This window comes from Lithobates pipiens, unplaced genomic scaffold, assembly GCF_037356315.1.
Source record: "Lithobates pipiens isolate NorthernLeopardFrog02 unplaced genomic scaffold, aLitPip1_a1.2 Scaffold_8, whole genome shotgun sequence".
NCBI classification, from domain to species: Eukaryota; Metazoa; Chordata; class Amphibia; order Anura; family Ranidae; genus Lithobates; species Lithobates pipiens.
In genome coordinates, this window is record NW_027507903.1 from 234,164,154 (window position 1) to 234,188,947 (window position 24,794).

At 42.6% G+C, this 24,794-nt stretch overlaps 1 protein-coding gene across 1 annotated transcript in view; it reads right to left on the bottom strand.

Annotated features, from left to right (window-relative positions):
• ZDHHC17 (zDHHC palmitoyltransferase 17) overlaps positions 1-24,794 on the bottom strand; it is a 112,572-nt gene that overhangs the window by 68,483 nt on the left and 19,295 nt on the right. The window contains exons 2-4 of the mRNA XM_077474116.1: positions 23,235-23,341; positions 14,620-14,742; positions 9,839-9,916 (exon numbers count right to left, since the gene is read on the bottom strand). Coding sequence (XP_077330242.1) covers positions 9,839-9,916; positions 14,620-14,742; positions 23,235-23,341 — 308 coding nt within the window. The remainder of the gene's footprint in view (positions 1-9,838; positions 9,917-14,619; positions 14,743-23,234; positions 23,342-24,794) is intronic.

Here is a 24,794-nt window from a genome sequence, read left to right on the forward strand (position 1 = left end):
AATCACAGCCTTTCGTTCCTGCTTAATCCTGCGGAGAAGGTGAGGAAGTAGCATAACTGGAGGAAATGAATAGATCAGTAAAGGAAGACTAATGCGTCTGTTCCGCCTGCTAATAGATCCCTTGTTCCCGACACAAAGTTGTCGACTTTGTTGTTGAACCTGGGCACGAATAGGTTCATGTCCAGAATACCCCATCTCTGATATACCGCTAGGAAGATGTCAGGGCAAAGAGACCATTCTCCCGGAAATAATTGTTGGCGACTCAAGTAGTCCGTCTGCCAACTCCCTATTCCTGAAATGAAAATTGCCGATGGGCAGAAGACAACATTCTGTGCCTAAGCTAGAACATTATTCACCTCTTTTTTGGGCTGCACGACTTCTCGTGCCCCCCTGGTGATTGATGTAAGCCACAGCCGTGGCCTTATCAGACTGAATCCTGACAGGACTGTCCCATAGTCTGACCGTCCCAGATTCAAGGGCCAGACGTACTGCCCCAATTTTCCAAAATGTTGATAGGCAAGGTCCTCCAACCTGGACCATCTCCCCTGGACAGAATCTTCTTCCTGGGTTGCTCCCCAGCCTAGAAGGCTGGCATCTGTTGTTAACACTTTCCAGGATACAGGTAGAAAAGATTTTCCCTTTTGCTGGATATCAACCACCAATTTAGGCTCTGACTTACGTCGGGAGCCAAGCGTATTTGGAAAAAAAACAAGGCCCGAATCCTTTATTCCAGACCGCTAGGATGGTGTTTGGAAGCAGTCTTGTGTGAAAACTGTACGTAAGGGACGGCCTTGAAGAAGGCCACCATTTCCCCCCCAACAATCCGAATGGAAGAATTTCTTTGGTTTTGATAAGTTGAATTAGTCCTACAATGGAACTCATTCTTGTCTGGGGTAGGAATACATTCTTCTGTATGGTATCCATAACCAGCCCCAAGTACTGCAATCTCCTTGATGTTTTTAAAAGGAGGGTGTTTCTAGGTTGAGCATCCAACCCAGAGATTCTGCAATCAGACTCTGGTTTAGACCTGAGACTGAATGATCTATTAAAAAGGTAGATAGGTGCCAGAATCTTTCAGAAAACTTGTGGTGCTGTGGCTAAACCGAATGGCAGGGCCACAACTGAAAATTATGATTTTATATTTCAAAGCGCATTAGTTTCTGGTGAGTGGGAAATATTGGCACATGGAGATATGCCTCTTGATATCGACTGAAGCCAAAAACTCCCCTCCTTGCAGGATGGACACAACCGATCGGATTGACGCAATGCAAAAGGATTGGATGTTTAAGTGCCAATTCAGAGCTTTTAGATCTAGAATGGGTCTTACCTCTCCCTTTGGTTCTGGAACTATGAAAGGTTTGAATCAAACCCTGTGCCCCGTTCCACTAAGGGAACCTGATTTCACCGACTGGGATAATAGATGATCCAGAGCCAGAAAGAGACACTTCTTTTTTTTCTGGATCCCTGGGAACATTTTCCCTTAGAACAAACGAGGAGACGGAAACTCTCGAAACTCTAGTGTAACCTAGATAAAAACTGTAGAAGCCACCCATCTGTCTTGACATTGTTCCTGCCAGATCTTTGAGAATTGCAGGAGCCTTCACCGCACCCGAGCGAGCGGGGGTGCCTCTTCATGAGGAGGCTTTAGCATTCTGTTTGTGGCTTTCTGCCCCAAGATCTCTTCTGACCTTGGTGCTGCCCTTGGCGACTTGCCCTTGAACCTGACAGTTGAGGCCATCGAGACTACCTGAAGCTGATGCCTTTGGCACAGGAGAGGCAGCACGATTAAAAAGGAGAAATATTTGAACTTCTTCCTCACAGGTAAAAAGAGAACTGAGATCCTTTGGATGTATTTATCTAGATCGTGTCTAAATAGCCGTTCACCATGAAAGGGAAAACTGGCTAAGAGCTTTTTACACGGTGCTTCGGCTGACCAATTTTTTAGCCACAGAACTCTGAGAGAATGCACTAGTCCAAGCATAAGCCATGAGGCTTAAATGATAGAATCTTTCATATAGAGGTCAACCGATATGGGTTTTTCTCTGGTCAAAGCTGATATTTAGAAATCATGGCGGCCGATGGCCGATATATGATGCCGTTTTTTTTTGGGCCGATATGTTAGGCAGATTTTTTATTTTATTTTTTTTTTTTTATCTCCCTTCATCTCATAAAACCTAAACAGACACCTTTCCCACTGGGGCGTTTTTTTTAGGCGCTTTTGGGCTAAAAATAGCGCCTGTAAAGTGCCTGCTAAATGGCTCCCCTGCAGTCTGTGTGAAAGACAGAGTGCTCTCACACTGAGGCGATGCGCTGGCAGGATGTTAAAAAAAAAAAAAAAAGTCCTGCAAGCAGCATGTTTGGAGTGGTGTATGCCGCTTCTCCACCACTCCTGCCTATTGATATTAACCACTTGCAGACCGGACCATTTTGCTGGTCAAAGACCAGACCACTTTTTGCGATTCGGCACTGCGTCGCTTTAACTGACAATTGCGCGGTTGTGCGACGTGGCTCCAAAACAAAATTGACGTCCTTTTTTTCCCCACAAATAGAGCTTTCTTTTGGTGGTATTTGATCACCCCTGCGGTTTTTATTTTTTGCGCTCTATTAAACAAAAATAGAGCGACAATTTTGAAAAAAAACGCATTATTTTTTACTTTTTGTTATAATAAATATCCCCCAAAAATATATAAAAAAAACATTTTTTTCCCTCAGTTTAGGCCGATACGTATTCTACATATTTTTGGTAAAAAAAAAAAAAAAAACCCAATAAGCGATTATTGATTGGTTTGCGCAAAAGTTATAGCGTTTACAAAATAGGGATAGTTTTATAGCATTTTTATTAATCATTTTTTATTATTTTTTTTTTACTAGTAATGGCAGCGATCTTTATTGTGACTGCGACATTGTGGGGGACCCATCAGACATTTTTGGGACCATTGTCATTTATACAGTAATCACTGCTATATAAATGCAGTGATTCCTGTGTAAATGACACTGGCAGTGAAGGGGGTTAACCAGTGGGTGGCAGTGTAGGGGTGTGTTACTAACTGTGGGGGGGTTGGGCTTTCATTTAGTGAACACTGATCTCTGGTCCAAATCACATGGAGCAGAGATCAGCGTCACTAGTTGCTAGGCAGAATGGAGAAATGCTGTTTACTCGGCATTTCCTCCATTCGGCCGCTCCGCGAGATGATCGCGGGGATGCCCGTGGCGATCGAGTCCGCGGGTCCCGCGACTGGACTCACGGGGGTCCCCGACCAGCGCGGGAGCGCGCCGCCGGCGGCGTGCTCCCGATGGCAGGGCGGCATTGAATATTGGACGTACCTGTACGCCAATATGCCTGCCCGTGCCATTCTGTCGACGTACATCGTCGTGCGCTGGTCGGGAAGTGGTTAATGGGCACCACTGCCCAAGCACATGCAATGCTATTTGGCAGCGGTGCTTCATGGGCGCATTTAACCTCTTCTTCGGCCGCTAGCTGGATTATATGCGCCCCACTAGCAGCAGAATAGCACCACTAAAATGATGGTAAAGCGCTGCTAAAACTAGCAACATTTTACCATCAACGCCTGCCCGCTCCAGTGTGCAAGCAGCCTATAAAATAAAAACAAGTACTCAAAACTTTTGGACGAAAAAAAAAATGCATTTGAAAGACCTCCGCGCAAATGCCACGTGACATAAAATGTTGCAACAACCGCTATTTCATTCCCTAGGATCTCTGCTAAAAGTATATACTTTTTGGGGGGGTCTAAGTGATTTTCTGGCAGAAAATACAGGACTTTTACTTGTAAGCAACAAGTGTCAGAAAAGATTTAGGCCTCTTTCACACGGGACGGATCAGTAATGATCCGCCCCGTGAAGATCCGCTCGCTCAGCGGGGATCGCTCCGTTGTCCCCGCTGAGCCGGCTGCAGGGACCGCCCTGTCAGATCTCCGCTCTCCTCTATGGGGATCGGACGAGCACGGACCGTCTGTCCGTGTTCGTCCGATCCGCTCTGCAGACGGATAGAAAAATAGGATTTTCCTCCGTCTGCAGAATCGGACTGTTGCGGAGGCGGACGAAATCGGGTGTCTGCGGATGCTCATCCGCAGACACCCGCTATCCCATAGGAATGAATGTATGTCCGTATTTCATCCGCAAACGGATGGATGAAATATGGACATATCGTCCGCATGTGTGAAAGGGGCCTTAGTCTTTAAATGGTTAAAGAGGAAGTAAACCCTGATGAGTTTACTTCCTCTTTCATTCCCTGCAAAGGCACAGCATAATGGACTACTATGCATCGCATAGTAGCCCATTATGTGTCACTTACCTGACACAGGAGCCAGCGAAGTCGCCGCTGTCCCCTGTAGTCCGCCGCATCCATCTTGTTGGTGGGGTCTCGCAGCTCCGTCGCTGTCATTCGGCGAAGCCGCCATGACGTCACTCCCGCGCATGGGAGCCGACACGCGCGGCAGCTCCGTCGCTGAGAATGCTGCGCTCAGTGCGCCTGCGCGCCGCTGTCTACGGCGCATGCGCCGTAGACAGCGGTGCCTGTTTTCGGGCAAATATCTCCTAAACCATATAGGTTTAGGAGATATTGCTTGGACCTACAGGTAAGCCTTAATCTAGGCTTACCTGTAGGTCAAAGTGGTTTGTAAGGGTTTACAACCACTTTAAACTGAGAACTCTACACACAGAGATGAGTTCATTCATTCAAGTGTAAACATTGTATCTTTTTGTTCTTTTCTTGGCAGACTGCCCAGAGAGGAGGAAAGTCGTTTCTATGACGACTCAGGCAACTTACACGGACTTCTATTACAGAAGTCATTTCCAAGTCACCCTGTTCTAAATCGGCCTTTTTAATCAGCTCAATCGGCCGATGCCGATTAATTAAAAAAACGGCAAATATCGGCCGATATATCGGTCGACCTCTACTTTCATAGCATCTACTGTGAAACATAGTGCATCCAATACACCAGTCCATTGCTGGGCCTGCTGATCAAGCAGAATTTTAAGTATCTCCACAAACTGTTCCTTAAATGGACTGAGATACACCAATTGCAGCAAGAAGTGGCTGTGCTACTTTACTTGCTAAAGACATATTGCTTTTAGAAGTTCCAACTTTTTAACTGTTAGATCCTTTAACATCAGTGCATTATCCCCCGGACATGTGAGATTCTTGCTCACTGAGGCGATTGCAGCATCAAATTGCTGGAACCCCCCCATCTTCTTTCATAGAAATCCTCTTCCATAGGATAAAGTGTGGAGAATTTCTTAGGAGTATAATATTGTTTATCCGGATGTTCCCATTCAGAATACACAAGCTTTTTTAGCCATGCATGAATAGGAAAAAACACCCCCAGACAGGGGAGGTTCTAATGAACCCAAAATTAGAGGGGGGGTTCCTCAAGAGCCTGCGCGGCAGGCAGCAAAAAGGTTGAGTAAGGGAGTACACAAGCAACCTGTCTTGTGATGATACTACTCCAATATTAGGATCCTCAGAAGATGATAAATAAGCATCTTCCAAATATTTGGGAAGATCTACCTGATCCCCAGCCTCTAGCACCTCAATAAGAGGGTCCTACACATTAGATGGGAATCTGCTATGTTTAGCCCCACTATGGAGAGACATCATAGCATCTATCTTCTTTCCAAATTACAAATGGTAGAAGAAAAAAAACCTCTTGTACGATATATATAGGGACTGAAGTATTTGAGCCGTCAGGGGGAACTGGTGTTGCATAATCTGACCAGCTGCATCCCTCTCTGAGGAGGATGACATTCTTTTGGAAATGGATTTAGTTTGTTTATTGTGAAACCATTGACCCCTTTAGAACCCTAATGCCGCGTACACACGATCGGAATTCTTGTCAGAAAAAGCTCTGATGGTTTTCCCGACGGAGTTCCGCTCAAGCTGTCTTGCCTACACATGGTCATACAAAATTCCGATAGTTTAGAACGCAGTGACGTACAACACGTACGATGGGACTAGAAAAAGGAAGTTCAATAGCCAGTAGCCAAAAGCTTCCGTCTCGTAGTTAAATCTGAGCATGCGTGATTTTTGGCGTTTTGAAATTGCATACACATGATCGGAATTTCCCATAGAAAAGTTTTTCCGTCAGGAAAATTGAGAACATGCTATAAATTTTTGCCTGGCGGGAATTCAGACAGCTAAATTCCGATGGAGCATACACACGGTCGCATTTTCCGATGAAAAGCTCTCATCTGTCTTTTTCTGTCCAGAATTTCAAACGTGTGTATGCGGCATTAGAGGAGTTCCTTGTCTCATTACCACTCATAGCCTGAAGCATAAAGCAGAGGCATTACCAGCAAAAGAATAACCTGCTAGGCTATAGTCCAGCGCTGTAAGCTGCTATTAATCCTAGCCTGGTAAAAGTATAATGTGTCAAATGGAAATGCCTGTGTCACTAACCTGAACAAGCCATCCTTCTGTTCTGGCCCTCCACAGCCAGCAGAAGCCACATACACACACACACACACACACACACACACTGCTTTAACACTTCCTCCACATGTGGCCAGTGTCTGACGCCGTTAGCCAGGCCCCCACGCGAATTACAACCCCCCCCCCCCCTCCTCCTCCTTTCAAAGTTAAGTGTTTTCCCATGCGAAAGGCAGCTCAGACGTCCTGTGAAACAACAGACATGGCGAGGGGGTAAATCCTCTGCTGAGCGGCCACAAGTTCCGTTTTTTTTTTTTTTTTTTTTAAAGGAAACGGTTTCTGGTATATCAATCCACCGAAGGGGAAAAAGGACCAACATTGGGGGCGCAGGAGGAGAACCAGACCCCCTTTTCTTACCAGAGGATCTGCTTGTGGCTGGAGGAGAGGAGAAATTAAGGCTTCTGCGCTGTTTCCAGCATCAGGCAGTGAGTGCTCAATACAGCCCCCAGTGGTGACACATATGCGTGACAGCATTATACATAGCAGGAGAAATTCCTAAGAAAATCTCCCTTACCTTTCCTTGAAGCAGGGTTATCTGAGATAAACCCAATCTTCACCCTTTTCGGTGGGCCCCGAAACCTTCAGGAACAGGGGAACCTCAGGTTACCCACAATCCTGGACCTACGACAGCACCGTGCCAGTAAAAAACTTCATGGCGTTACTACCAAAAAGTACTGGATCCCAGGGTCCAGCCCTCTAAAATAGAGGCGTTCGCAAGCAAAACCTTGTTTCTTCAAACACAAGGCCTGGGTACCATTCATTTAGCCCATGAAAAGGACATCAGAACAGATCCAGTCAGCATGGCTAGCCCCAGCAGGGAAGCTTCCAGTGGAGCTCAGCACAGCACATCTTTACTCATGACCAACACCTTAAACATTGGCGAAAAAACTGAGGACTCCTAGTAGTGGGAGGGGTTATATAGGGAGTGCACTTCTTGCCTTATGGCATGCCAGTGACCATCACCTATCAGTTGCCCTATAACCAACATAGTAATTACTATGGCTCTGTGTCTCCTGATGCAAGAAAAGAAATTAAAGACACAAACCAGATTGGTAAATGAGGCCAGTGACACACAGCCGATAGAGGCAACTCAGGACAAAATCACTTGCTAGCGGCTTATCATCCATTTTTGGGCAATCACTGTCTCATTGCTAGCCACTTCAATTTTCAAGAATAGGGATAGGCATGCAGCTACAGAGACCTGTGGAGTCCAATACGGACCACGTAAGGTAACACCAGTCTAACACTTCCCAACTCCATTTTAAAAAATAACATTTTGCCATGAGTTTAGATATAATGCAATTCATTGATCTCCTAAACATTGACTGGATGGACAGACAATGCCTTTTCAACCTTTTGGGTAATACCTGGTACACAAGTTATTTTTCTTTCAACACAGTGGGTTGAATGATAAAAAAAAAAAAAAAAAAAAAAAAAGACAAAAAGCTCGGAAGGAGCCGCTGTGCTAACAATCCAATGTTAGTACAGCGACGTCGCCCCACCATTACACTCCGGTCAGTGCTCTCATTGCCACTGATCGGGTGCCGATGGGCAGACCCTTTTCGGTCATGCCATTCAGTTCTGTCGGAGCAGCTGCCATACACATGGGTCGAATACCAGCCCAACATTCAGCCAGTGTGTACGGCCCTTTGATCGCAAAGAATACACACAAGTAGCTTTGCATAAGAAAGAATCTAAAACAATTCGTTTTTCTAAACCAGGACTTTTCAGCCACTTCTAGATGCTCTTTGTCATGAGGAATAATAAAGGAATTCTGTACTGAAGGAAATATGTAAAATGCACTGCTGAAAATATAATCTCTCTGGTATCCCTGGTTTAACCATTTTTTATGTTTCTAATCTAACACAACTACAGAATAAGTAATGCCAGAATTCAAACCCCAAATACATGTTCTAAGACAGTGACAGTATTGAATCTATTGGGTCAGCATAATAGCCAGGCAACTAGCATTTGCAAAAAGGGCAAACCAGCAATGGTAGCCCACATTTTTTTTTTCTTTTATTTCCGTACAGGTTTCTTTCAAATTGAGAAAAAGGCAAGTTTATGAGATGGTAAGTGAGATAAAGAAAAGCAATTACAAGAAGGTGAACATGTGCTTAGTCTACAGATGTCATCTTTCTTCTCCCTTCCTTAGTAGTACCTTCTTTTCGCATACCTACCACTCCATGCACATTCACATTTTCCACCATACCTTTAAGTGGTAAATACTCTCATCGCTTCCTGCGGCCAAAGCAGGAAAGCAAAGAATAGGGAGTATGTGCTTCTAGGGGATCATTCAATCCTTTTTGTTGCCACCAATGTAACTTTTTTACATGCTGGCACCACTGCCAATGTACTAAACTCCTGGGCACTATATTAGGTTTACATTTTCACTCCTGGTTAGCCTTACAGACTATGCAATGGAATTGATTTAATTCTACATATGAAGCCATGTGTCCCAGGCTTATCAGTCCTTCCTGCGTGCCCGAGACCTCAATGGTGGGCATCAGGATGTAGAGTGGCAGGAGTTGAGCTAATGTTGGCTCATCTCCCCCGTCAAAATGTGAAAGCAGAAACACTCAATCTGCACACCTTACTTCCTAAAGAGAGCCTGCCTACACAATCACTATGAGGATTTAATAGCTCCCACCGTGTGAGAGCAACAAGGATACTTTTGGGGGGGGGGGGGGGGGGGGGTACTACAGTACTTTGCCGTTTTACAGGTGAACCAATTTTAAGACTCAACATATTTGGTATCCATTTACTCAACGCAAACTCACATTTGACAAAAAAATTGGCTATTATATATTGTGTCTGTGTGCAGTAAAATGTGTGTATTTTACAAAAAAAAAGAAAAAAAAAAAATTTAGATTTGATAAAACAGTAGCACAATTGATGTGTGATATAAAAAGAAATGCAACTGTTACCATTTGATTCCACAGGGACTCTGCTTTTTTGGGGGGGTTTTAAGTGAACTTCAAGCCCAAAACATGCATTTTTACATGTGCAGAAAAAAAAAAGCTTTAGCCAGAAAAAGATAAAAATGTAGTTATTAAATAGTATGAACGCTGTTGGAAACAAACTGAGGATCTTTTTATTATCCTTTTGAGTGCTTGTTCGCACATTGCATGGAGCAGTTAATGTATGAAGCACACACTAAAAATAGAGCTGCCAGTGACATTGTAATTCACACCACTGTGTGTAGGGCACTTTCAACACTTCACTGATAATTTCAGAAATCAACAGGTTATATTTTCCATGTATTTGTGAAGCACATTCTATCCATTCAGCAAAACAGAATTCAACCTGGCACATTAAATGCTTTTAGCAAATGATTTTTAGACGGGTAAGCGGATGAAAGATTCTGTTCATTTCCACAAGCTATAATGTTACCTTGTAGCCCAGTGCAGAGGAGTAGAATTTAAATCCCCACCAAGTTGGTCTACTATAGCACCTTTCGATATGTAGAACCTATGAGCAAAAACCACATAAAAATTATCTTCACATAAAATTATTATTTTTTTTTTTTTTTATTTGCTATTTTTTGTGAATACACAAAGAATGGTTCCAGGACAAATAACTGAAATCAAAAGAACATGAAATACACCAATACAAGGAGCCAGGCATACATTTTTGAAGGACATTTAAAAAAATAAAAATATAATAATAAATAATAATCAATTGAAATCAGTGGAAAGGCATTACCATACATGTTTTCACATACAATAAATTGTGCATTGCAACAAAGATTAATTAAGATTGTTTTTCAAAAGGAAAAATACATTTAGTAGTAAAAAAAAAAAAAAAAAACATAAATCCAATAGTAGTGAGCAAGAACCGAAGTTACAATTTCAAAAATAGCCATGTAACTGATATATTCAGAAGCTACAGTACTGTGCAAAAGTTTAGGCAGGTGTGAATAATACTGTAAGTTAAGAATGGTTTCAGAATTAGAGGTGTTAATAGTTTATTTTTATCAATTAACAAAATAAAAGCAAAGTAAACAGAAGAGAAATCTAAATCAATATTTGGTGTGACCACCCTTTGTTCCAAATATCTTGTAAAACTAAGCACAGATCTTCTGTGGATGTAGGCTGCCTCATAACCTTCTGTCTCCTCATGCAATCTCAGACAGACTGGATGTTGAGATCAAGGCTCTGTGGGGGCCAAAACTGCCACCAGGATACATTTGGGACCAAATCACACATCTCCCTGATGGTATGGCATTATGGGTAAGTATCTGTTTGTATTTCTCAGCATTGAGGACACCATTGATCCTGACCAAAGCTACAAATTCACTTTAGGAAATGCAGCCTCTAACTTGCAAGGAACCTACACCACACTTCACTGTTGCCTGTAGACACTTCTGTCTACAGCCAAAATATTTCAAATTTTAACTCATGAATTCAGAGCACCCCAGTTCCTATGTTTTTGTACACAGTTAAATTGCTTAACCCCGTTTACACATCAGAGGCATGGATTTTTTTGGCTGCAATTCTTACAGGAGGACCATTTCTGGTCAGACTCCAGACAGTAGATGGCTGTACCTGGGTCCCACTGGTTTCCGCCAGTTCTGTTCTGATGGCACTGCTGGATATCTTCCGATGTCAAAAGGGAAGTAAGCATGATGTGTCTTTCATCTGCTGCATTAAGTTTCCTTGGCCAAGCACCGATCTACGGCCCTCAAAAGTTGGCCGAATTTGTGCAAGAATAAAGTGGTTGTAAAGCCCCCAATGCAGAAGTTGTAACCATAGGTAAGCCTATAATAGGACTTACCTATAGGTACAGCAAATCTCTTAAATGTGCACCATTTAGGAGATATTTACCTTGTAGTGCGCTGATGTCATTGGCGCATGCATTGTATAAGAGCGGCCCTCCGGGCCATTTCTTTACTAGCGAGTGCTGTCACCGGCAGTTCTCACGTGCATGCGTGGGAGTGACATCACACGACTCCAGCCAGTCACAGAGTCGGAGTCCGCGGCCCTGGAAGGAAGAGGGGCGAAGATGGGTGCGGCCTCCAGCAAGGTCATCACGGGCAAGTGGCACATAATGTGCTAGTATGCAATGCATACTAGTACATTATGCTTTTACTTTGCAGGGAACTAAAAAAAAAAAAAAAACATCATGGTTTACTGCCTCTTTAAAGATTGGATGTTGGTTTGAAGCCAAAAATGGTAGTCACACCAAATATTTATTTGATTTAGATTTTTCTTCTGTTCACTCACTTTGCATTTTGTAAAAATAACCAATTAAAATATATATTTTTGAAATAATTCTTACCTTCACAGCATTTCTAAACCCATGACTAAAACTTTTGCACATTACTGTAGCTGAAAATGAAACTAAACTAATTGGATCCACTGTATATTTGATCTGGTGCAAATCCTCCTTTTGGATTGGAAGTCTAACAATTCGAAAGTAAGTAGTAATTACGAACAATGAAAGGCATGTTAGACTCTCACTTTGTGGTTTGGCACCCAATTGCAGGTTTAAAATCTAAGTTGCTTCCAGGTAGCCATTGAGTAAGGCCGGTGTCTGAGAGCAGCCTCACCTTAGCCAGTGAGCCAATTTGAGGTGTTCACTGTGTTTGTACCAAAGGAATAAGCACTAACGTGTTTTTCTGGAATCTGCAGAAGTAGTTCAGCAATGGCTGCCCTTGTATTTGCAATTAAAAATTTTGGCTTTTCTTTCCCTCTCAGGAATAACAGTCACCAGGGTAAATGGAGAGCCTGAATTTTGTCAATGGTGACACAGAAAGCTTTGCTTTTAGTTATGCTTTGAAGCTAAAAGGTCATTTGTGAGTTTCTGTCTAGGTGAAAGATGAAGATATACATACTTACCTGATCCTTCATGCACAAGACCGGTCCTTGCAGTTCCTGCACCCCCACGCTCTACTGATCCTGAAGTCATCAAGCCCATTGACCTGCTAAGGTTTTGGACACCGGGAACAGTCCACTGCTAAATTGTGGGGGGCACTGATTGCCAGTAGAATGGAGGATCAGTAGAGTATGAGACATTATCCTCTCCCCAGGACAAAATGAGCGGTTGACCCATGCAGTACAGGCACAGCCCCACTGCATGGGAAACTTTTTTTTTTGCCCAGAATTGGGCTTTAAAAACATTTGCTAATAACTTAAATACATAAAGGGAAAACATTTATGCACAACTGATGGGTATAGTAATAAAAAGCATAAAAGGCAACAAGTAAATTATATAAGGTCACCTACAGCAGGGGTTAGAAAGTACAAGTTGCTTTATTAAAGGGGCTGAATATGTCATGCATTAGGTCATGACAGTGTGGGCTTCCTGATGGAGACAAGGGCTGACCACACCTGTTCAACAAATGTCAGGATAGCCACTTATAATCTCCACTGGAAATGCAAGTAAGTGTGACAGGACAACTGGCAGACAGGAACAAATCACCTTTTTTTCTTTTTTTAATGAAATCATAGCTTTTAAACCCCCCCCCCCCCCCCCCCCAAGCACTGCACTAAAAACCTATAAACAAACCTGTATGTGTGTTTTATGTAGGAAAATTTCCCTCAAAAAAAAAGGAGAAGTCCAGCCTGAGCTTTTTAGGCTGGACTTCTCCTCTGGGTCACAGGAGTGCAATTCATTTTGCTCTCCTGTGACCCGTTTTCAGCGGAGAGCGGTTTGAAGTCCACTTTCAGCTGGCATCACTGTCATCAGTCGAGGCAGCACGTCATCCCCCGACTTCCGAAGTCTGGATCTGCCAGTTGCCTTGATTGATAGTCCCAGAGAACCGCTAAGACGGCAGTACCCCACCCTTCCACAGCTCAGTGCTCCAATGAGCGTAAAGGAGGAGAGCAGGAGCAATGCTGACTGACAGTCAGCATCGCTCTGCTTGGGTAGGAGTGAGAATCGAGCCATCGGCGGTGTTCGGTGGCTCGGTTCTCAGTGCAGAGACAGTGGGGGACAGCTGAAGCATCAATCTGATGCTCCATCCACCAAGGTGAATCTCAAATCAAAAAAAAAAAAAACACATACTTCTCTTTTAAGCTGGTCATGCACTATAGAATCTGTACAATTTCTTTATATCTACCAAGTGTATGCTTAACCAATCAATTCAATTTCAAATCAAGCAAGCACTTGTACTACATAGTTGTAGTTAGAGCTAAAAGAGATTGTACAATTAAACTGCATAGCGCCATTTTGGCGAACCTTGGCACCACAGATGTTTTGGAACTACATTTTCCATTATGCTCATGCACTCTGCAGTGTAGTTGACCAGCATGCGAAATGTAGTTCCAAAACATCTGGAGTGCCAAGGTTTGCCATCACTGGCATGGTTTATGGTCACCTTAAAGCAGAGCTCCACCCAAAAGGGGAAGCTTGTCTGCCCCTCCGCTGCCACAGTTGGCATTTGACAGGTATCCGTTCCCACTTCTGGATGAGCCGCCCCTTGCCATTGGGCCATTCACAAAGCACAGCGTGCATGCGCAGTAGGGATCGGGCTGTGAAGCGGCAAGGTTTCACTGCCAGCTTCCCTTAGCTGAGATGGCAGCAGCAGCACCAGAGCCAATTGATAAATCGGCTTGGGTGAAGACACCGCTGAATTTCTGGACAGGTAAGTGTCCCAATATTTAAAAAAAAAAAAGTCAGCAGCTACACTGCTACAGTATTTGCAGCTGTTGACTTATTCTTTTTCTGAAGGAGCCTGGGGTTCCACTTCAACACTTCCAAGTCTGAAGGATACATTAGGCTCCAGCCAACCAAAGTTCAGCATAAATCTAGTTAAATGAATGACAACATATACAGTCATTAAAAGACAATGAAATATACAATATTTGACTTGAGTGGATTTGCTACAACCAGGCTGCTTCATTTCATTAATCTAAATTTGGTTGCTGCAGCTGTTCTCCTCCGTTTATGCCACTAATCACTTTTAATGACATAACCATGAGCATACAATTAATCTCAGAATAAATGCATTCAATTTCTAGATATTAATAATTTTACAAAACTGCCTGTTACATTGAATCAGGTTCCAAGCTTAGCTGCTTGTAAATAGCTTATCGCAGATTCTACAGAGACGTCAGATGTCTACATAGCTGTCGCCATACAGTCTGCAGACAGCCCATGTTCAGTGTGGACATGACTTTCCTAGCTGTGAGATAGTAACAAGGATGCCATTTTCATGATGTGATACTTACTTCACCAGATCTATCCTATTATTGATGGCAGCCCAGTGAAGCAGAGTAACATTCTCTTTGTCAGGCTGTCGCACATCATAGCCTGCTTCCACTAGCTCTCGACAGCGCTCATAGATTCCATACCTTAAAAGAAAAAAGAAAAAATGAAGTACAAAACAAAAAAGCACTTAACTACTGCATACATTTTATATCTACTTTGTAAAAAAAAAAAAAAAACACAAAAAAGGGGAGAAGGACATATCTGTCCCCAAGAAATACAAGTGCCTGTGCTTCACTTCAAATCATCACCATCCCTCATAAATCATTTGAAGTTTGGATGTTGCCTAGATGGGGTAAAGGGATCATGCCTTTACAATGCATAAAAGGGGACCGCTGCTCACAGGACTTTTGAACACGATGAGTACTTCCTGAGCTCACAAGTATTAGTTGTTGCTCTAAAATCAACAGTGCTTTATGCAAAACCCACCATTTAGCCCAGCTAAGCATGCACTCCAAAAACTAAAATTTTTGTTTTCAAGCTTTCCCAATGTAAATGCTTATAGTTCTGTTTAATGTGGAACTCCAACAAAACAGAAACATGCAGGGAACGGACATAGTTTAAAGTGACAATTGAAGCACAGTACAGGACACAAACAGAATATTCATAGACCATGGGTTATAGGTGTGTACCTTCAGTTGAATGGAGATTGGGACCCCCTTCTCCAGAGCCCTCCCCTATAACACCACTCCACTCTGTAAGGCCTCAGGTTAGTAGCATGCAATAGGGAGTAAACTAAGGAATGGAAGGGTGGGCGGGCTGTGTCATTTATTCCAAGATGTGAAATTTACTGGCAAGTCAAAAATTCCTCTTACCTTAAAAAGGAGAAGTATAGCAAAAGCTCATTTGGCTGTACTTCTTCTATGGATCATAGGAGTGCAATTTGTTTTGCACTCCTGTAACCCATTTTCAGCAGAGAGCCACGCGGCTTGTGAGAATGCCAGCAGCTACAAACTCTACCCAGGAATAACTGCTAACAGGATTTCCAAGGATCGGTGAGAGAGATCGTACTGCAGGAGCATCTTTTATATAATCAAATGCTGGTTTTTAATTATTTTAATTTCTTTCTTTTTTTTTTTTTTAAATAAACAATTTTTATTGCGATATACGAGTAGAACATAAACAAGATATCACAAGACATATGCATCACAGGTTGTAAAAAAAAATTGGACATATAGTAAGTGCGGACGCAGCCGCTAGTCAATAGCAAGATACAATAAATTTGACTCACTTTATTATATAGAGTACAGTGAAATAGTATAAAGGTATAAAGGAATGGGGGGAGTTAGAGTAGTGTTGGGGAGAGCGAACTTATAACTCATAGAGTAGTGTATAGTCGGGGGTAAGGGGAGGGTGTCTGGAAGGGAATGGGAGGGAATAGGTACGTAGGTTCAGAAGAATTATTTTAATTTCTAAGTGCAATGTAAAAAAGGGGGGTTCTTATGGGAATAAAGCCTTAACAGGATCACGCTATGAGGTCCCTTTCCCTTTGTTATGAGATACTGAGACGGGTGGAAAATCTTGATCTCGAGTGACATGATGATGTGAAAGATATGACCAAAAGGCACATTCACAAAGCTGCATCAGCAGATGATTGGGCATCCACTTGGTAAACCTATGAAAAAGTATAAACAGAAGACCATGTGGCAGCCTTATACAATTGGGCCACCAAGGTTTGGTGCTGAAATGCACAGGAAACACACACATACACTGATCTGGTGAAATGGGCATGTAGAAGCTCTTGTAATCAAATTTGGAACTCATCGTAAAATGACGAACTTTGAAGCAGAGTGTCCTCTGCGAGGGCTAGAGAACAGAAGAAGGAATTTGTTTGTCTGATTGGAGCAGTAGGGTTGAGGTATATTTTAATGGCTTCCAGGAAATGTAAAGAGATTTCCATAGGATGCTTGGGAGCATGGCATAAGGATGGAAGAACAACGTCCTCATTGTGGTGGTATGCAGATACCACTTTCAGAGGAAAGGATGGCCCTGGGAACAAGACAACCTTACCATTGAGAAGAATAAGGAAAAGCTCTTTAAAAAGGAAAGGGCTAACATTTTAGTTCCGTTTTTGTTTGTTGCCAAAAATGGGAATAGATTTTCATCAAACGACTGAATTAAAATTTTAATTTTGGTTTACGTCACTTAGAACATGCAGCCGATGAAAAATTATGCCGAAAACATTTTCATCCACAAAATTAACACAGATTTCCAGGTATGATAAAATTACCTGGAAGTGACCTCTCTTATTTTTAAACAAAGGTAGGAATCACAAAGGCAGATACCTTTCTCTCCTTGAACGCCTGGGGTTCAACAGTCATGCTGTTAAAGCCAGAAACTCACAAGCAGGATAGAATAGAGGGCCTTGAGATAGCAGACCTGGTCTGCTGGAATAGGCCAGGGATTGTCTGTAGTCCGACTATGTCTGTGTAGAGGTTCTTCTGGGCTAGTTTGGTGTAATTAGAACCAATCTCCATCTTTCTTGCTTTATTTTCCTGACCAGACAAGGCACGATTTGCACTAGAGGGAAGGTGTAAATTAACTTGAACGGAGACCAGGGGATTATCAATGCAATTGAGGCTAAATGTCCCAATTCGAAAAATAAATGGAGTCAATTTGTTGTTGACTATGGAGACTATTTACACATCTGGAAACTTCAATTTTTGGCATATCAGATTGAAGAAATTTGATGAAGGGCCCATTCCCCTTGAACCAGGCAATAGTGGCCGATATAATCCACTCCCCAGTTCTCCACTCCTGAAATGTGGCTTGCATTGTGTTTATGTCCAAGAGATGAACTGTTTTGCTTCCCTCAAGGCAAACAGACTCCTGGTGCCCAACCATTGTGGCATTTTCTGACTGCACCCCAATTGCGTGACCCTTCAGAAGCGAGGTCTAGTGTTGCAGTGCCAATCTGACTGCTCAGAGGTCCAAGATGTTGATGGGAATGTTGACTTCTCTCAGGTGCAATGGTGGTTATTTACTAAAGGAAAATCCACTTTGCACTGCAAGTGCACTTGAAAGTGAACTGAAAGTGCGCTTGGAAGTAAAGTCGCTGTAGATCCGAGGGGAACATGCAAGGAAAATAAAAAACAGCATTTTAGTTTGCACATGATTGGATGATAAAATCAGCAGAGCTTCCACTCATTTCAGATCTACCCCTTAAATTTAGAGCAACTGCACTTCCAAGTGCACTTGCAGTGCAAAGTGGATTTTCCTTTCGTAAATAACCCCCAATATTCCTTGGAATGTTAGGGATTGGAACACTCCTCTCCAGTCTAACAGACTTCTTGTCTGCTGTGATCACTTTCCAGTGATCGGAAAGAAAGGACTTTCCCACTGTTAAGGAGTTCCTTGCTTGGCCTGACAGGAGCATTGGCAAATAGAAGAAGCCCGTTTGTTGCAGACCAACAAGATATTTTGTAGGAGATTTCCTGAATAGAACTGGGCGAATCATACTGCTTTAAAAAAGGACACTTCTATTAGGCCCAGAACTCTCATGGAAAATCCCAAGAGCTGAGCATGTGCTCTTAAGAAAAATAACTTTTTCTGGGAGGAAAATATTTGCTTGGGATCTGTCAAGGACCAAATCTAAGTATTCCAGGAGAAGGAAAGGCTAGACAGCAGATTTGTTAAAACAGATAACCCACTTGAAGGTCTGGAGCAACTGAATTGTCTTGTGGACATTTTCTGATAGATTAGCGGAAGAGAGATGAAACCTTCAGATGAAGGTCATCCAGGTAACCTGTGAAGTCTATGTCCCAAGTTCTGAGCAGGGCAACAGAGGCACTAAAGCCTTTGTGAACACTCTGGATACAGAGGATAGGCCAAAGGGCACTGTGACAAACTGGAAGTGGTTGTCTGTCAATGCAAATCACAGAAAGCGCTGAGGAGGTGGATAAATGGAAAATTGTAGATGGGCACCTTGGATGTCAACAGATGCCATAAATTCTCCTCGTCTCGGGGAAGCATTTACTCAACTTGTGTAACCTGTGCAATATTTTTGGATTTTGAAGGAATATATTGAGGGATTAAAAATCCAGAATAGGACAAATATCCCCATTAGCCTTTGGTACAATGAACAGACTTGAGTAAAAAACCTCTAATGCAGTCTTGTTGCAGTGCTGGCACAAGAACTCTCTGGGACAAGAGGTGGTTTTCAAATCTAAGGCTGGGTTCACACTTATGAGAATTGGATGCAGGTTTCCCTGCACTCCAATGCGCATGACGGGATACTCCGACTGGCTTCTCAAAGGATCCGGTTCACACACCTCCAGGGCAGCCGCAGTCTACACTGGAAAAGGGTCCTGTGCGTCTGTGGCTCAGTTTCAGGACCGAATTCATGCAAAAAATGCAGACCCAATTCGCCCCTGAAACGGAGAACAGGGACGCACCGGACACCCTGCTGCGAGCCATGGCCGCAGCTAGTGTGAACCCAGGCCTAACTGTCCTTGGGCAGTTTTTGGCCAATTACAAAGAAGAAAATCGTGAGGTGGTAGTTTTCATCTCTATTTTGTAGGCTGATTGAACCCACAGGTCCGGGAGTTCAATCTGTGACCTAGAGAAAGGCAAACTGTAACAGATGTTGCCTCCCCCCCACCCCACCCCTAATACTGTGAGGGAGTGAGGGAGCACCTTCAATGTGAAAAGGCTTGGTAACCTTAGTGGGCCAAGTCTTAGACCAAAAAAAAAATAATTAAAATAAAAAGAAGGACTGAATGTCAATGCTGCCTCTCAATCCTCAGGTGATGGTCGGACATTCCCAGACATGCCCTGAGGAAGGGGGGGGGGGGGGAGGGGCTTAGTCCTTTGCCCCCTGAAATGCATTGGCTATATTTTACCATCTATACTCCAAATAAAGGAGGTTCATTTCATAACTGCTGCATTTCGGGTGCTCTTTTACATTCACCTCCTTTGATAACTATGGGGGCGACCAACCGGCAGCACCCTGAGGTAGCAGCCCATGCCCATAACAGTGTTTACAAAACAGTCGGGCATCAAACTCTGGAAATAAACCTTTTTTACCTTGCCTTTTGGACCTCCTCTTTACAACCAGTGACCAAACAAGTCAGTCTAGTGCGATCTTTACCCTTCTAGAATATGTTTTTAAGCTGAAGCTTGCTTAAAGCAAAGAGGTGCCCTGTGTTTTGGAGAGCTAAGGGCTCCTGAAGAAGGTGGTTTTGGGACCATTTGCTGTGGAAGTAAAACCTTTCCACTTGTGACACGATAAATTAAGTCCCTCACTGAACAAATGCCTTCTTTGGAAAGGCATATGTTTAATGTGCCTTTTACAAGTAGATTCTGCCATCCAAGTTTTTAACTAAAAGATTCTGCGCATATAAAAATGGAGAATAAAGACATTCTAGAAATTTTGGTCATAATGTGCTAATCTAGGGCATCTACACAAAAAAAGTAAAACAGAAGGCATTTGTTGTAATTTATCTGTAACAGCAAGATCATTAAATACAGGGCCATGCTGGTTGACCATTGTCCTAATTCAGTTAGCTGCAGTTGGACATATTGAAATTGCAGACAAAGCTAGTTGCATGGCCAGGCCTGCAAATTTAAAGAGCATTTAGGAGAAATTCAAAACGTTCAATCTATTCAAGCGCTATTTGTGGGAAGAAAAATGATAGACATTACATTTGGGTACAGTGTTGCGTGACCGTGAAATTGCTGAAAGCTGGAAATTGGCCTGGGCAGGAAGGGGGTAAAAGTGTCCAGTATTGAAGCAGTTAATGAATAGCACTGTTTACAGAGCTCAATAGCTCAAGTTTCAATATCCAATAATGGCAATTGACAAAAAAAGGGTGTAAAATCCCTAAATGTTCCTCTTTTCCTTTAATCAATGGCAATTGACAGTTAGGCAACATTTGGAGTGACTTCAAAGTGCTTTAGTAATAACAAGCAACTAAATATGATTTGTTTCCTCCGTGAAAATATGTTTACCATGTGAAATTATTTAATCTAAAAAAAAAAAAAAAAAAAAAAAAAACTTGTTTTAAAAATTCCATGGTAAAACAAAACAGGTCAATAAATATTTTAGAAAATTACCCATGGTGCCATCATGGATCATGATGTGCAATTTGCCACTTCCCCTTCATCTTTTCTGATCACACCCTTAAATTATAACTATAGGCAAAACTTTTTCCCCCCCCCATTTTGGATAGAGCAAGGGAGGGTTATATCAATAAGAAATCTGATGGGTTATCTGTGTTCCATTGCCCTTCATTTCCTGTCCCATAGCCAAAACAGAAAGTGAGAGGAATTAAGGAAAGATTTCCCCTCTTACTTTTACGGGGACAACCCAAAATTCTGCATTTTCTTTTACTTTCTCTTTCAATGATAACGTGGCTCTCCATAACAGGGGCACAGACAGCAATAAAAACGGCAAGCGTTCAAACCCCTGTACACTCTATTCACGCCTAAAAAAATAAATAAACGTTTTGCCTCTAGTTATACTTTAAAGAGGGATTCCACCAAAAAAAAAAAAAAAAATTATTAAAAGCCAGCAGCTATAAATACTACAGCTGCTGACTTTTAATAAATGGACACTCACCTGTCCCGGGTTCCAGCGATGCCGGCAGCCGAGGCCGATCAATCGCTCGGCCCTCGGCTGCTGCCGCCACCATTCTAGGTGAGGGAATCAGGAAGTGAAGCGAATCGGCTTCACTTCCCGGTTCCCTACTGCGCATGCGCGAGCCGCGCCGCGCAATAGGTAATCTCCGCGCTGTCACTGGGACCCGTGTGTGTCCCAGCAGACAGTGCGGCAGGGCAGGAAATGGCGTAGACTCCCACGGGAGTCTATGCTCGGAAGTGGGTGTAAATACCTGTCTTTGACAGGTATCTCCACCCCCCTCCCCCCTGAAAGGTGTCAATTGTGACACCGGAGGGGGGGAGGGATCCGATCAGCGGAGGTTCCACTTTAGGGTGGAATCCCGCTTTAAGCACAGAGGATCTCAAAATCATGCTTTAGGACAGCACATGGGTGGAGAATTAAATTAAATGAAAGCCTGAACTGAAAAAAGGTAGGACAACTCAATATTGAACCCTACGGACTAAGGCTGGGATGCCATCAAAGTTCATGTGCCTGTAATGCAGGGCTCGACAATAGCCGGGCGACAGGTCGCATTTGCGACTAGGATTAGCAACATGGCGCCTGGGGCAGAACAGCTGGGGGTGTCCTGTCTCCGTGCACCACCCCGGCATGATCGCGTCGGGCCACGACCCCCGGTAATTGAGGCTGCGGCTTTGAGGCATTCTGGAATCTGGTGCCCTCTAGTGGTGGCTGTTGGTATGACAGCCAACAAAGCTAATGGAGCTTTCACTGCCCGCCCATTTCCTCCCCTTTACTTAGAACCCCTAAACATTATATATATATTTTTTATTCTAACAACCTAGAAAATAAAATGTCGGTTGTTGCAATACTGTCTGTCACACCGTATTTGTGCAGCTGACTTACAAGCGCACTTTTTTGGGGAAAAATTAAAAAAATAAAAAAAAAACTAAGACAGCAGTAAAGTTAGCCCAATTTTTTTTTAATATTGTGAAAAATAATGTTACGCCGAGTAAATTGATACCCAACATGTCACGCTTCAAAATTGCGTCCGCTCATGGAATGGCGACAAACTTTTACCCTTTAAAATCTCCACAGGCGACATTTAAAAAAAAATTCTACAGGTTACAAAGTAGGTCTAGGGCTAGAATTATTGCTCTCGCTCTACCGATCGCGGCGATACCTCACATGTGTGGTTTGAACGCCGCTTTCCTATTCGGGCGCTACTCGCATATGCTTTCGCTTCTGCACGCAAGCTTGGCGGGACAGGGCGCATTTAAAATTTTATTTTTTTTCTTATCTTAACTTTATTTTTTCACTGTTCTTTTTTTTAAAAAATAAAAAAAATTGACACTTTTATTCCTATTACAAGGAATGTAAAAATCCCTTGTAATAGAAAAAAGCATGACTGGTGCTCTTAAATATGAGATCTGGGGTCAGAGAGACCTCAGATCTTATATTAACACTAAAATGCAATAAAAAAAAAAAAAAAAAAAAAAAAAAAAAGTCCCTCGAAGAGCTATGGGCAAAGACTTGGAGACAGGTGGGGGCCGCGCCATCTTCCCCTCACTCGTCTCCATGTCAGGCCAGGGACGGGTCCAGATTGCAGTTTACGGACCTGGCTCTTAACTTTTTTAGCTGGCTCCTAGATTTCAAGCAAATTTGTCAAGCCCTTCTGTAATGGCAGGAATCCCAATAATTTTTGTGATATATAAATAGAAAAAAAAATTATTTGTAGATCCTTTACAAATAAACATTTATTATAGTCTTTTTCTACGTTTTCAGAGTATGCTAGACTTACTATTGCGGTATCCAAGCACTAACTGCTCACTTGTTGGTAGCTTATTTTTAGTTGAAATCCCATAGGTGTCCATATGTTTTAGCAGACAAGGAGATGTTAATATACCAGAGCATACCTGTACCTTTTCGTGGTGAAAACTAGAAAAGAGTCGAGCACCACTGCTTGACTTGAGCATAAAGAAAAACAGACAGACACAAAAATATTATCTACTAAAGACTTACTGTGTGGCTTTAACAATATCCCATGTACTGTAGTCATCTATGTGACTTTTCCGACCCATGGATTCACTGCTATATGCATGATTATAATGACCCTGAGACTTTATTTCCTATGAAAGAAAAAAAATATATATATCATTACAATGTATTCATAAATGAACAAAAGGACAGCACAATAAGCATCAAAAATAAAGGGAAGGACAGAAACTTGTACATGGTCTGGGTTTATTGCAAGAAGGCACTGCATTTCCTGACCTACTTTTTCTAGCAATCCTTGCAGTTAAATTGGTAGTAAAGTTCCTAAACATGGACCGTACAGGAGATAATTTACATGTGTAGCAGCTGGTGACATCACTAGAGAGCGCTGCCACGGCCATGACTCCCACGTGCATGCATGGGAGCGACACAATCAAAGCTTGGCCATTTAAACGGCCAGAACTTGCAAACCAAGAAGGAAGACCAGGTGAAGATGGAAGCCCTGATGGTGTTGACAGTACACCGCTGGAGGGCTTTAGTTAGGTCTGTCATTATGTGCCAAGTTATGGTGCATACTAGCCCATTATGACATTACTCTGAAGGTGCCCAATTTATTTTTATTTATTTTGTGGTTTACTAGTACTTTTTTTTTCAATGCATTACCATGCAGGGGTATTCTATGGAGAGTTCAAGCAGAAAGATAAAGGAGCATTGCCCATGTAAACTGGTCATACACAGATTGAAATTCAGCCAGTTCAACAGGGACCAGCTGAATTTTGATCCATGTGTGATCACCACAGTTGATCTAGTGATTGACTTACAATTGTGCTCATAAGTTTACATGGCTGAATTTATAATTTATTGGCCATTTTACAGAGAATATGAATGATAACACAAACTTTTCTTTCACACATGGTTAGTGTTTGGCAGAAGCCATTTGTTATTAATCAAACGTGTTTACTCTTTTTAAATCATAATGACAACAGAAACTATTTAAATGATCCTGATCAAAAAAGTTTACATACCCCAGTTCTTAATACTGTGTATTGTCCCCTTTAAAACATCAATGACAGCTTTGAGTCTTTTGTGGATGAGGCTCTTCTCAGATGGTAAAGCTGCCCATTCTTCTTGGCAAAAAGCCTCCAGTTCCTGTAAATTCTTGGGCTGTCTTGCATAAACTGCACATTTGACATCTCCCTAGAGTGGCTCAATGACAGTGAGGTCAAGAGACTGAGATGGCCACTCCAGAACTTTCACTTTATTCTGTTGTAGGCAATGACAGGTCGATTCGGCCTTGTGTTTTGGATCATTGTCATGTTGGAATGTCCAAGTACGTCCCATGCGCAGCTTCCTGGCTGATGAATGCAAATGTTCCTCCGGTATTTTTGGAGAACATACTGCATTCATCTTGCCATCAATTTTGAACAATTTTCTGTGCTTTTGTAGCTCACACCCCCAAAACATCAGCGATCCACCTCCGTGTTTCACTGTAGAAATCATACATAGGAAATCATAGGCCTTGTTGACTCCTCTCCAAATTAAGCATTTATGGTTGTGGCCGGAAAGCTCAATTTTGGTCTCATCACC